At 35.8% G+C, this 14623-nt stretch overlaps 1 protein-coding gene across 4 annotated transcripts in view; it reads left to right on the top strand.

The window, feature by feature from the left end:
- LOC119054886 (probable ATP-dependent RNA helicase DDX60) overlaps nt 1-14074 on the top strand; it is a 100440-nt gene extending 86366 nt beyond the window's left edge. For all 4 annotated transcript variants that reach the window (XM_053658356.1, XM_053658359.1, XM_053658357.1 and 1 more), the window contains 5 exons: nt 3026-3173; nt 4365-4507; nt 7169-7320; nt 8448-8510; nt 12171-14074. In XM_053658356.1, the coding sequence (XP_053514331.1) occupies nt 3026-3173; nt 4365-4507; nt 7169-7320; nt 8448-8510; nt 12171-12270 (606 nt within the window). In that variant the 3' untranslated portion in view covers nt 12271-14074. The remainder of the gene's footprint in view (nt 1-3025; nt 3174-4364; nt 4508-7168; nt 7321-8447; nt 8511-12170) is intronic.
- Nucleotides 14075-14623: the final 549 nt, after the last annotated feature.

Raw genomic sequence — 14623 nt, 5'->3', positions numbered from 1 at the left:
AAGACTTTTATGTCCTTTTATAAACACTTTCTAGTGAAAAAGCAAAAATCCCCAAAACTAAAAAAGTGAGTAAGCAAGAATATATGACCAATTTAGCTAGAAGAAAAGCAGGTAGCAGTAGACACACAGATGATCCAGATACTGGAGTTGAGACAAAAAGACTTTAAGTATGATTAATATGTTCAAAAAATAGGGGAAGAGATAGATAACAGTGATGAAAGGATGGATAATTTCACCAAATAATTAATGGGCATTTCATAATTGAAAAGTATAATATCTGATCAGGATATATATATATCAGAAGTCAGAATCAGTGAGCTGACAAAGTATCTAAATTGTAGCACAGGGAGAAAAAATGATAATAAAAGCATATAGTATAAGATACATCTGAATCATACTCAACAGGTTTAATGTTATTCAGGGAGCACCCAGAAGAGGAGGAGGCAAAAACAAACAAAAAAAAGAAGTGGTGGAAAAGTATTCAACACTCGTAGCTGGGAATATTCTGAAGCTGTTGAAAGATGGCATTTCCTAGTTTCAAAAGTATAGTCAGTTTCAAGAAGACTAAATATGAATAAGCATTAAACCAAAATAAATGGAAATAAAAAACAAAGATGAAATCACACATTGGCTAGAATCAAAATAGACATTTCCTTGAGAAAAGAAATAAGATTGATAGCTGAATTTCTAACCAAAATAATGAAACCTAGAAAAAATAGGAATTTTCTTACTCTTGTTTGTTTTCATACATAAATCTGTACTTATATTTAGCATATTTTCTAAACATAATTTAAAACAGGGTAGATATATTGTGATTGATTTGATAACATCAAGTGGATATACTTATGTCTACTTTATTTTTTAGCACTTTTGATATATAATTGATATATAAAATTACACATTTAATTTTACATCTTAATGATTTTGAAAATATGAAGTATACATGAACTCATGATATTATCACCATAACTAGGTACTAAATATATCTCTCACATCCAAATATTTCCTTGTGGGTTTTTTTTAATAGGAACACATAACATGGGATTTATCCTCTTAGTGTATGTTAAAGTATGCAAATATTTATTTATTTATTTTCTTGTAAAATTTTATTTATTTATTTTTAGACAGAGGAGAAGTGAGGGAGAAAAAGGAGAATGCGTGGTTACCTCTTGTGCCCCTTACTGGGGACCTGGCCTGCAACCCTACCATGTGCCCTGACTGGGAATCAAACCAGCAACCATTTGGTTCGCAGGCCAGTGTTCAATGCGCTGAGCCACAACAGCCAGGACCAATAGTTTATTTTTAACTACAGATACTGTGTTGTACAGCAGATATCTAAAACTTATTTATCTTGCATAATAGAAACTTCACATCAAGTGACAAACAATTTCCTATTTCCTTTCCACCCAGCCCCTGGCATCCTCAATTCTATCCTGTACTTCAATGCATGACTGTTTTAGTAAGAAGATTTATGCAATATTTGACCTTTTTGATTGGCTTATTTACTTAGTATAATGTGCTCTACCTTCATCCACATTGTTGTAAGTGATAGGGTTTCCTTTTATTAAAGGCTAAATGATATTCCATTGTATGTAAGTACCACATAATCTTATCCATTCATCTGCTGATGGCATAGAAATATTTTCTCCCATTCTGGAAATGCTTTTTCAGTTTGTTGATTATTTCTTTTGCTAAGCAGAATTTTTTAGTTTCCTATAATCCCACTTGTTTATTTTTATTTTTGTTGCCTACACTTTTGGTGTTATATTAAAAAAAATCATTACTAACACCAATATCTCTATATTTTCTTCTATGAGTTTTATAGTTTCAGATGTTACATTTAAATCTTTAATTCATTTTGAGTTTATTTTTATGTACAGTGTATGGTAAGGGTACAATTTTACTCTTTTACATGTGTATGTCAAGACTATTAGTTCCCAACACTATTTGTTATAGAGACTCTGCTTTCCCCATTGTGTGTGGTTGGCACCCTTATTAAAGATCTGCTAACCAAATATCTGGAGGGTAATTTTTGGAGCCTCTATTCTATTCCATTGATCTACTTGTCAGTCATGCTGACACTATACAGTTTTAATTACATAGCTTTGTAGTGTATTCTGAAACCAGGATGTATGCTGCTTCCAGTTTTGTTCTTTTTTTATCAAGATAAATTTGGCTATTCAAGATCTTTTGTAATTCCATATAAATGTTAGGATTTTTTTCTACTTCTGTAAAAAAATCCATTCAGACTTTGTTAAGAATTGCACTGAATCTGTAGGTCAAGTTGGGAAGTGTTGACATCATAACAGTATTAATTCTTCCAATCCATGAGCATGGCATGTCTTTCCATCATCATGTCTGGTATAATTTCTTTAATCAGAAATATTTCACCTCCTTGATTGAGTTTATTTTTAATTATTTTATTTTTTTGATACTATTGTGAGTGAGATTGCTTTAATTTCTTTTTCAGATACTTAGTGTCTAGAAACACCACTCAGTTTTAAATGTCAATATTGTATCCTGCAACTTTACTAATTTTGATTATTAGTTTTAATATCATAATGTAGTAGAATAATTAACAAAATATTAGCAAAATGAAACTAGGGAGGTTTTATAAACCCTCTCAATCAAGTGAGATTTATTCCTGGCATGCAATGCATTTTATATTGGTGCTTGCTTTCCAAATGTGTGACTAGATTTTTAAAATTATTCATAGCTCTAATGTTATTTGAAACCATGTTGCTGTTTAAATTTTGGTTTTGATTAAGTAGTGTAAAAACACATTTTAGGAGGAAAAGTAATGGTTTTGTAAATGCAAGTAAAAACAAAAATGAATTTCACCTTCATTTCCTGGATGAGGGAACAGAATGATTACATTATTGAATAAATAAATAAGTAAATGTAGAATTCTATTGCAAAATTATTTGCCCTTCTTCCAAAATTTTAATTTTCAAGGAAGGTATAAAGATGTCTCTGAAAAATATTTGGCCATTTGGCACTCCTAATGATCTTCTTGGCGATTTAGGTGTTCCTTGAGGACCTCCCTAAGGATTTTAATGCTGCTTTACATAAGTATAACATGACAGTTACAAAGGACTTTGCCTCCTTTCTACTAGTTGTTTCCAAATTGGCTGATATGAAACAGGAATATCAACTCCCATTGTCAAAAATAAGTAAGTATATCTAATCTTCATCGTGACACACTTTAAAACATATATAATTTTACCTAAGAATATTGTATCCCAGAAGAAGAGACTCCTGAAAATACCAGTCTGCCTTAAAATAAGAGGATTCCTTCTTGATTTCCAAATTTAAAAAAAAAAAAACTGATCAGTAGAAGTTAAACGGGTAATGGAGAATGAAAGTCAATAGTCATTTATAAACCATCTTGATAAAAGGTTGGTTTTGGGTCAAGCCTGGAAAATGGAGTAAGGACATATATGAGATGAAGAGAAACTAGAGACTATTCTGTCACTTTTTTCCTTGCAAGGAAATATGCAGAGTGTTCATGAAGATCCACTCTCAGCATATACCGCTCCAAACTATGGCTCTGCTGCTTTTAGCAGTGAATCCTCAGACAAATGACTCCATATTCATGCCTCAACTTTATCAACAGATATATGAACAAGAGAATAACATTATCTATTTAGTTTGAGTGACATTAAAATAATTAAATTAACATATTTGAATATCTTAAAGCTGTGCCTAGCACATAGGTACCCACTATTAATCTTTGCTATTGTTTTTCATAAGCTGTTGTGTGGAACTCTTCCAGGGGGAAGTAGAGAGGAAACACATTACTGGGATAGAGGGAAAGGGTTGAGCTGTGAGCAGCAATTTCCTGGTTGCATTATATCCTAATATCCTCCATTGAAAAAAGTCCAGGAAGTGGAGCTTGTAGCTTCCAGGACCCTATTAAAGTGGGAAGCAACGTGAACGAAAGCAGAGAATATCAGTGCAGCGCTGTGAGCATCCCAGAGGAGACTAGGAGTGTGTGAATATCTTACCTCCATTACATTAGAGCCAACTTGGAATACATGATCCCATGCTTTGTAAGAGTACCAAGGTAACAAGTACAATTCTGTGTTAAAGGAGCTTATAATTTAAATTTAGTATTTTATTACCTGTTGATCAAAGCAAATGAACTAGAAAACAAAAATGTATCATATTGATAATAATATGAGTAGCTAACATTAACTGAATAAATTCTGTGCCAAGACATGCTATTCACTTCATGTGACATATCTTACCCAGTCTTCATCATGATGTTGGCCCTGGAAAGCTGCATGGTCTAGAGCAGGTAGATCAGGCTTAATAATTTGACTAGTTTTTAAAATGAATCTTTTCCAACCTGTCGTGACCAGACTTCATGGGTAAAGAGTGTGAAGACTCCCAACTTGTGTCTCACTTGATGAGCTGCAAGGAAGGAAGAAGAGCGATCTCTCCATTCGTTTGTCTCTCTGGGAACTCTGATGGTGATTTGCTTCAACCAGAAACTCCAGACCATGTAAGTAGAAAATGGAATTTACAAACAAAAGGTCTTTATGGAAAAAAATAGATTTACACTTCCAGGCAGCTTAGAAAGGACTTCAAATTTCCCAAAGTAAAAAATAAAATCTAGAGGTATCACCAGAAATATCCAGGAAATGGTGCTCTTGGGGCTGGTATCATTTGATTCTTGGTATTGGCCCGAGGGACCCTGCTCTACTGTGTGAAACTTCCAGGACCGCTTCTTTTCTTCCACCGTGAAGACTAGGGGACACTGACACAGTTCGCAGTGAAAAGAACACTCAAGACTATCTTCAGGTTTCCCCAGACTCTCTACAGATGCTGTAAATCCCTCATATACTCTGGACGACTGGTGTCCACAGTGGAGTATGAAGAACTTGACACAGTTGGAATTCACTGAGTAATTCATTTGACCATTGGAATAAACTCTCAGAAATTTATCTTATATTTTCATATAAATTTTGAGAGAGAAAATGTTTTGCTATATTTGATATACATAGTAATATTGAATGTAAACTGTAATTGAACAATAAAATAATGAAGTGATGTTCAAGGCAAAAAGAAGAAGAAACAAAACAAAAACAAATCAAAGTGGAGACCACCGCTGCAGGTCCTGTGTGGAGCTTTACCCCATCTCAATCATCTTATATATAATAAACTGCCTTTGAAGAACATGGGTTTTTGCACAGATATAATAAAGGTGTATACTTCAACTTAGAGGAGCAATAATTTTATGGAGGTCTCTTTTTTGTTTTTTATTTGTATGACCACAAACAATTATTTACATAAGGGAATTTAGAATATTTTAATTTTACATGAAAATATTAATTATTAATTATAATATCCCCTTCTCTCTATCAAACAATTAATTCAAGTTGTGGATATTATGTACCATTCACTTTTGTTTTCTTTCCATGTACAAGTTTCTCCACAGCTTTTGAAGATACAGTTGTAGGGGGATATAATGTCTGTGTTTTACTGCCATACCATCACTATGAATTAACAGTGACCTTTAAGGTGAGGGTGTGAAGTGACTCAGACTTGAGGTGTTATTGATGATGTGCTAGAGAGAAGGGGGTGCGTCTGTCTCCTCTGTTTTGAAGCATCTTGAACTTGTGCATATTCCCAGAGTATTGCTTGTGGTAACATGCTCCTAGCCTCACCCAACTCACTCTATACAAATTTACTTTACTAGTGTAAGTTGTAATTACTTAAAACATATTTTTCTTCTCTTGTTTGTTACATCTTACTATAATAGTAAATATGCATACATACATATCTTTTTTATTTTTTTAAAGATTTATTTATTTATTTATTTATTTATTTATTTATTTATTTATAGAAAGAGGGGAAGGAAGGGAGACAGAGAGGGAGAGAAGCATCAATGTGCAATTGCCTCTCAAGCACCCCCGACTGGGGACCTGGCTCACAATGCAGGCATGTGCCCTTACTGGGGGTTGAACCAGCGATCCTTTGGTTAACAGACCTGCACTCAGTCCACTGAGCCACACCAGCCAGGGCACCTATCTTGAAATGGCATATAGATAAATTAGAAGGCATAAAACTAATAAGAACACTTATGTGCTCCTCCTCTATTTCACTTACTTGTCTCACCTCTTTTCCCCATGACAGCAACTGTCCTAAACTCTGTGGTTTTATTTATCCTTTACAAATGTCAGATTCCATAGTCACATTTAATTTTTGCTGCTTTTGAATTTTATAAAAGTGAAGGAATCCAGTGCTCTCCTGGAAGTTGCTTTTTTATGCCCAACATTATGCCTCTAAGATTCATTCATGTTGTGGTATGAAAATTTATTTTATTTTTATTATTTCCTTATATTGTATAGTATGAAGGGAAAAAAAAACGTGTTGATCTATTTATTCTCCTGTTTGTGTTTGTTTCTAGTCTTTGATATTCATGGGGCTGCTATGAACACCTGATACACGTCTGCAACAGTTCCCTTTGATTATAAATTACCTGGAATTGTAGGGTCAAAATGATTTTCTGGATCATAATGGAATATAAATACTATAATAAATGTTAGTAATATTGACTTTCTAAGCTATTGCCCAGGAATTTTAGAATATAGTTGCACCAATTTATACTCTCACTAACAACATGCTAGAGTTGCTTTTGGCTTTGCCAAGTATAGTTTTCAAAAAAAGAGCAGACACGGAAAACTATTAATTGATTTTCTTTCTATTCTTATTTTCCTTCTTTTCTTCCCTCCTTCCTCCCCCTTCCTTTTTATTCTGGTAACTGGATTATACAAATTGTTAGCATTGTTGAGAAAGTACTAACTCTCTGATACTGTGTTTATAAAGATATTTCCTATACCAATTAGGATAGTGATAAAATTTTAAATCAGCTTCCCCTTCCTAGTGAGTCTTGCTGTCTGCTAGGCTGGATGGTTGAGGCTGCCATCAGTGTGTGTAATTACTGTGAGGCAATGATGTTCTCAGGTGGAGCCACGCCATTCTCTAGGCTGGTTTAGCATGGCACTGCCCAGCATGTATGAAAGTCATTCTCTTCCCTCACTGAAAGAGAGGGAACATGTGCTTTAAACATGTTGGTTAAAAAATGTAACTGAAAACAATGTAAGAAATTATAAACTTTCTTTATGCAGGACACAAATTAAGAAAAAATTCATTTCCTCAGGTCATTCTGCGCACCATTGGTATCAGTCACACTCAGGCTCCTTTGCTTTGGCCACAGAAGTATGATAGACAAGGAAGGAGAATGCCGCTCAATGCCTATGCACTTGACTTCTATAAACACGGTTCCCTGATGGGATTAGTCCAGGACAACAGGTATGTTTTATTTGCCTTCATATATATTGCTACCTCTTTCACTATCTCATCATGGATGTCCACATCCATGTCCATGCCTTTCATCTCTATCTCTATCTCTCTTTCTTTCTATATCTATAGTCATCTCCATCTCTATGTTGATGTTTAGCTCTTTCTCTCTCTAAAATTCATTTTGCCTAGTAAATTTTAGGCAAAAGCCTTTTTGCAATTTCAAGTGTGGCTTAATCATGCTAATCACACAGGAATTTTTATTCTTTTAGGCTAATTGCAAGAGAAAAAAACATTTTCTTTGTTGTTTTTGTTTGTGGTTTACCAGAAAAAAATCTCAGGACTTAGGCTGACTCCCTTGACATAAAGATTTACTCTAAAGGTATATTTTCACATACTCACAGATATATTTTTATATATTAAGTATCCTATTCATTCATTATTAGATATTTTAAAACTGAGTAACAATAACAAATAATGCCATACTCTCCATGATTTTAGAGAACTACATAGAAAGTGTATAATTCACACATTTGAGGACTGAAAAAACAACTGTTTTAGCCCTTTGACTGGGAAGCTATTTTTAAAAAGAGTCAGCAGGAGTAAGTCCTCTTGGATTTATTGGCCTGGCCACAGAGCACTGAGGTGTGGAGAGGAGCATTCTGTCACTCCAGTCAGGAATTAAGTGTGTGTTTTACATGAAATTGGAACCACCCTTGTTGAATTAAAGTATTTATAATTTCTGACACTTGAGAAATTTTGATCTTTTAAAAAATATGACCCATTATTATGAATAAAACATTGTGATATTAGTAAATAATTTATGGGGCTCTTCTCTTTGATTCTCTAGCTCTCATTCACTGTCTTGAGTTTTAGTTTCCTACTTGGGTTTTCTCCTGAGATGGTCAGCCTCTGGTGTGCTTTGATTGTCTGTGGCTGTGATACTTGGGACTCAAATTCACAATGATCACTTCTGCAGATTAAATCATTATCTGGGAGTCTGTGGCAGAAATGATTCTGGTAAATGAGTCTTTACAGACAAAGTAATCTATTATTATTGACAAATCTAGCATTTCAATTATGAAATAAGTTCTTTAATGTTTTCACAGCTTTAATTTGACAAATATTGTTTTGTTTAGGATGAATGAAAGTGAAGCTTATTGGTTGCTAAAAGATTTTTCACTCACCATTCAATCTATCAGGTATGTTCTATATTTTAAATACTAACTCTGAGCTTTCCAACAAATTTAGTGGTCAGTTAAAACATGTTGAATTCATGCTTAAAGATGTCATTGAGCCTCCGATCTGCATACACTTCTATACTTTATGAACATTCCTTTTTTTGTCACTTACTTAAAAAAATGTATACCTACAGATAATTTGCTATGAATCCCTCCATTATGGGTTTTTGGTTTGTGCTTTTTTTTTTGCTAACCAGGTCATTTTATTTCTTTTATCTGAGATGAATTGGACATGTTTGGGCTTTTCGTACAGAGAAAGAAACTTTTGGGATGGTGGAACAGAAGGAGCTGCTCCTCTAGACTGAGTATTCCTTAAGTGTATGGAGTGATCCAAGTTATAGGCTCCAGAGAATTCCAAGAAACTTCAGAGACTTTGGAGCTGTCTTCAAAACTGAGCTTAGGAAACTCACTTAATCATTCATTTTGATAAAAGTATTGAAGTATGATTGATTTGAGGTATAGTCTAAACATTCTATAATAATTCTAGATACCGAGAATTATTAAATCAATTCCGGCTTTAAACCTTAGTGTTTTAGGAGGAGACTGACTTGCAGATATTACAAAGGTAGTAAGTGCTACGATGACAGATTCAAGGTGACCTATGTTTTCTTGAATTCAGAGGATTCTCCAATGAAGTAGTTCTTTGACTAAGTCTTACAGGATGGGGCAGAGGGAATAGTGTTTTCAAAGGACAGAAGTAAGAAAGGGCCTGGTGGGTGGGGCACAGGCTGCAAACACATGTGTTGGTGTATGAAACACAGGGTGGTAATATGGATGTGGAGGTGCTGAGCAGCATCAAAGGCAGTTTGGATGTATAATGGAAAGGGTCTTTGTTGTCATACCACGGAGTCTGAGCTCACTATTTTGAGCGGTGTGTAGACAGTGCACATGAACGAGTGTGATGCGGGTCTGTGGTGCGTGCACGACAGAGTATGTGTGTTATGATTCATGTGTCTGGTGGAGATACACAGGTTGTCACAGCCATGCAGGTGGGAGGGGTGAGGTTCTGAAGTAAGGAAAGAGAAGTAATGTTGAAGAAGTGACATAGTTATGAGTTAGTGAAATCTAAAAAAAAAACCAAAACCCCAAATAAATGTACAAACAAAGACAAACAAAAACAGACTCACAGGAAGAGAGATCAAGCCGACAGTTGCCAGTGGGGAGCAACGTGTGGAGGGGGTGACAGAGATGAAAGGGGTGGTGACAGAGGTGACGGAGGCTGTCAGGAATGTGGGAGTGAGTCCGAGCAGTGACAGTTGATTGCTAGAGGGTGTGGTGATCACACTGTAAGAAATGTAAATGTTAACTAACTCTGGTGGACACCTGAAACAAATATAATATTGTATTCCAACTTTACTTAAGTAAAAATAAAAGTTAAACAATTCAAATAAATTGTCAATAAATTTCATGCTGTTGGTGAAGATGCCAAGGTTTCTATTTTAGATACATAGGAAACACGGGTGTGCCGACGACATTTGGGGACTGACAACCACAAATAGTGTGTCATAATATCGGCGGGATATCATTCAGGAGAAAATGTTCCAAAGTCATAAGTTATGTCTGTGACTAGGAGGAAATGCGAAGTTGTGAACAGAGATCTCGTCGTTCATTTTGGTAGGTCAGCGAAGACACTAGGAGGAAGACTGGAAGGCTAGTGGAACTAAGGTAGATACGATGATAAAAGGCTGATAAAAGTCAGATCTTGGTTGTTTTCAGTTCCGCATCAGCCCGGCTACAGCATTCATTTTTGAATTTCCTCTCTGCTTTCTCATCACTTGTATTTTAGTTTCTTATTGCTGCTGGAACAAATTATTGTACCACGAACTTAGTGGTGTAAACCTATACCAATTTATTCTTACAAGTTTGAGTGTCAGAAGTTCAAAATGGGCCTCACTGAGCTAAAATCAGGGTGTTGGCAGGCTTGCCTTCCTTTCTGGAGGCTTTAGGAGAATCTCTTTTACTATTTATTCCAGCTTCTAGAGGCTGCTCGCATTACTTCCATCGTGGCTCCTTTCAGTGTCCAAAGTTAGCATTGGTGGGTGGAGTCTCACCTTGCATCACTCTGAGATAATTTTCTCCTACTTCCTTCTTCTACTAATCAGGACCTTTGAGACTTAAGGATCTTGGGCCTACCTAAAGAATCCAGGGCAATAGCCCCATGTCAAGGTCAGCTGATTATTAGCAACCTTAATTCTCCTTTGCCATGTAACCTAACATATTCCCAAATTTCTGGGCATATCTTTGGAGGGTCGTTATTCTGTTTACCACACCATGTTTTCTTTATTTTCTCACACATCTAGGTAAAGAAAAGAGTATTTTGCTCTTCAAAGAAGTAGTTGTCTGCGGATTTCAGTATATACTGGACACAGTAGCAGAAAAAACCCACAAAATGACTTCTTAAGAGATTTGGGTAGAAAAGAAGGAAAATTTTGGTGGCTGCTATTGAAGGGAGGAGGGATCAGGTTACATGGAGTTTGGTGGCTGTAACATCCTTTTAGTAATGGACATGGACTACAGTAATAGACTGGGAGTTGTCTTGTTATCTTTGTTTTTTTTTGTACACAGTTTTAAAAAATAAATATTTGTTATTATTTGATGCAGATGCCAGCCTGTGGTGTCTGCAGTAGTGTGGATGTGATGAACAAAATCACACAGACTGCAGAAGTCCTGTGGAGAAAAGGGACAGCATGGCCACTCTCTGAGTGAGAGAGTGCCCTGGCCCTTGCCTGGACAGGCTTTTATTGCTTTCTGGGAGATTACATCAAGGAAGGTCCTCATTCATTATGCTCAGGGTTGCTTTAAATGAATACTAGTTACAGGTAAACAAAGAAAAGAATGTTGCAAATGCAAGGGAATGATGGAAGTGTTTGATCTGGTTACATTCTGTCCTTGGAACCGCTTAGTACAGACTTTAAAAAGTTACTAAAAAATATACATTAACTAAAGGGCCACAAAACTTTAGGAAACAATCTCATTTCATACTTAAATCCTTATCAGAAAGCTGAGGACATTCTTAGCAAAACAGGTTTCACAAAATCTTATGTATTCTTTCTTAGGCTTGATTGCCAGGGGAACCACCTCTTCCTGCCTAGGCCTCATCCACCTCCAGCATTGTTTCAGGCTTACGTCAGGCAGGGGAAGTAAGCAAGCCATGAAATTAGGAGACTTCTTAAAGACAGAATGAGGACTCAGGCTATGTCAAAGTCGAGGAGTGAGGGTCCATCAACCCATTTTTCTATAGCCCCCCTATGTCCTTCCCTGAGGGCCCCTTTGTGACTGTGCCTGTCTTAGATCATCCATCCCTTGAGGAATGTTACCCATCATTGGTTAACCAGTCATCTGCCTGGGGCCAAGCAGGGTGAAGTAAAAGAGGGTAGAGGCAGCGCCCCTGCCAGGGAGATAAGCTTTGTCTCCTTAGTGGCTTATGGTCAGCCTTAGCCATGGGGGATTATAGCTTCTGAAAGCAGGCAGAATGATTCCCAACAATTATTCTTTATGTTTTCGAACATTCCATCTTCTAGTGAGATTTACTTAACTCTGCCTACCTGGGGAAATCTCTTCTTATAATACTGATGACTCCTCTAAAACAGGCGTTTCATATGTATTTTTTTTTATTTACAGTGTTTCTTTACATGAGCTATGCGAAAATGAAGAAGACAATGTGGTCCTGGCATTTGAACAACTGAGTGAAACCTTTTCTGAAAAACTTAGGAAAGTCTAAAAACAAAGTCTATTCAAGCCACTTAAAGTATCTCCACGGGCATTTTTCAAGCCATATTTTATGATTCTCATACTTTTTTGTCAGAAATACATATATGATGAGCCCTGGTTGGTGTAGCTCAGTAGATTGAGTATGGACTGCAAACCAACGGGTCACTGGTTTGATTCCCAGGCAGGGCACATGCCTGGGTTGCAGGCCAGGTCCCCAGTGGTATTCATGTGAGAGGCAACCACACATTGCTATTTCTCTCTCTTTCTCCCTCCCTTACTCTCTCTAAAAATAAATAAGTAAAATCTTAAAAAAAAAAAGAAATACATATGTGATGAAGTAGAATGAGCACTTTGGAGCCAGAGTGGCAATCAAACCTGCGGTGTTCTCTCACAAGTGGCACTGTATGAATTATTTAATGTTTTTGCATTTTCATTTCTTTGTATAGTTGAGTAATCATGCTTAGGTCACAGCTAGTTTCAGATTGATTGAGAAAATACAAGGACTTTGTATGTGACTAAAAAACAATTTTTACTCTGTGAGACTTAACCAAATATTACATTTAGAACATTTTTCACCTTAATGTCATAGTTTGTAAAGTATTTTACTAAAGCTAAAATAGATGATAACAGTATCCTGAAGTTAAAATATAGTCTCTGTAATTGACCTGAATGTGATTACATAACTTAGGTATTTGGCCATTAAAACAGTATCTTCCAGTGATCTTAAACTACTAATTTAAAATTGTAAATGACAGTTTTGTTTATAAAATTCTCTGATATTTTAAAGTTAAATGTAGCTGATTTGGTTTGATTTTAATTGTAAAAAAGTGGCTTAAAAACTACAAAGAAATAAAGTGGGTATGATCTACCTACCATTGGTCTCTTTATGTTAAATTTATGTATCTGTCAATCCATTTGCACACACATATGATTTTTATATAATATTTTATGCATACATTTTACTCTTCAACAACATGGGCTTGAACTGTGTGGGTCCACTTACATGTAGATTTTTTCAATAAATATATTGAAAATTTTTAGAGACGCGACAATTTGAAAAAACAGATGAACCATAGAGCTTAGAATATCAAAAAAAATAAGAAAAAATTAGGTATGTCATGAATGCATAAAATATATGTAGATACTAGTGTATTTTATTGTTTACTACCATAAAATATGACAGAGACAATCAAAGAGATTATGGAAAAGACTGTGGATATGGCAAAACAAATAAAAGAGGTAGTGATGATGGTGAAGGGTTTCAAGATATGAATCTTTGAGAAATTCCAGAGCCAAAGACACTGCCCCGGAGGAGTTAACAGAAGGCGACCTGCTACAGACGAGTGCTTCCGAGCCCAGGCCAGGCGCTGAGGAAGAAGACGTGGAAGAAGGTGGTTTTGAAGGCGAAGGGACATTAAACCATCAGGCAGAAGGCTTCTGATCACTGAAGACTGCTTTGACTTCTTTTACAATACAGACCCTTCTGCGATGCAGACGTTGTAACAAAAGCAGATGGTGGAAGATTTGTACTGTAGAGAAGCATTATGAGAGAAATGGAAAAGCAAAAATGTCAGAAATTGAGATGTATTGCTATAACATTGCACTGAGAGTATCTGCCTCTTCTTCCACCTTCTCCTCCTGTTTTGTGGCTGCCACCGGTGTGACAGCAAGACCAACATGTCCTCCTCCTGGTCCTCCTCAGCCTACGCAATGCAAAGAAAACAGGGATGAAGACCTTTGTGATGATCCACTTCCACTTGATGAATGGCGAATAATTATCATGCTATGTAGTTAATAAACTTATCTGTTGTCTATATGTGTGAGTGTCTTTGTGTAACAATAATAACCATATGGCAAGAACTATACAAGACATTTTGGTGTCATCATCATCATTATCATCATCACCTAAGTATTCAATCTGCAGAATATCCTCTGCAAGGCTTCCATGGGATTAGATAGGATAACATAACTTAACATAACATAACATAACATAACATAACATAACATAACATCACAAACATAAGTGTAACATATCCTTAACATAAGTGTAATGTGAGTGATGTGTTAGTTTTCATACTGTTTTATTACTTTGCTTCCAAAGAATTATGTTACACATAGCATATCTCTCTTGTAATTGGAGAAGCTGTATATCAGCCTATAATCACAGGTAAGTGGTTTTTAAAAAGTAACACTGTTTCCAATAATAACCGTCTCCTGACTCTTGCTTCCCCCTTCTTATCTAATTCCATATCCTTTCATCCGAAGGCTATTCCTAAACTCTCACAACCACAAGCTGTTTTTATTTTTGTAATTTTTTCATTTCAATACGTAGATAACTAGAATCATATAGTATGTACCCTTTT

This window comes from Artibeus jamaicensis, unplaced genomic scaffold, assembly GCF_021234435.1.
Source record: "Artibeus jamaicensis isolate MK-2021 breed Jamaican fruit bat unplaced genomic scaffold, CSHL_Jam_final scaffold_537, whole genome shotgun sequence".
Lineage (NCBI taxonomy): Eukaryota > Metazoa > Chordata > Mammalia > Chiroptera > Phyllostomidae > Artibeus > Artibeus jamaicensis.
The sequence above is the reverse complement of the archived record's forward strand: the minus strand, read 5'-3'. Positions and strand labels throughout refer to the sequence as shown.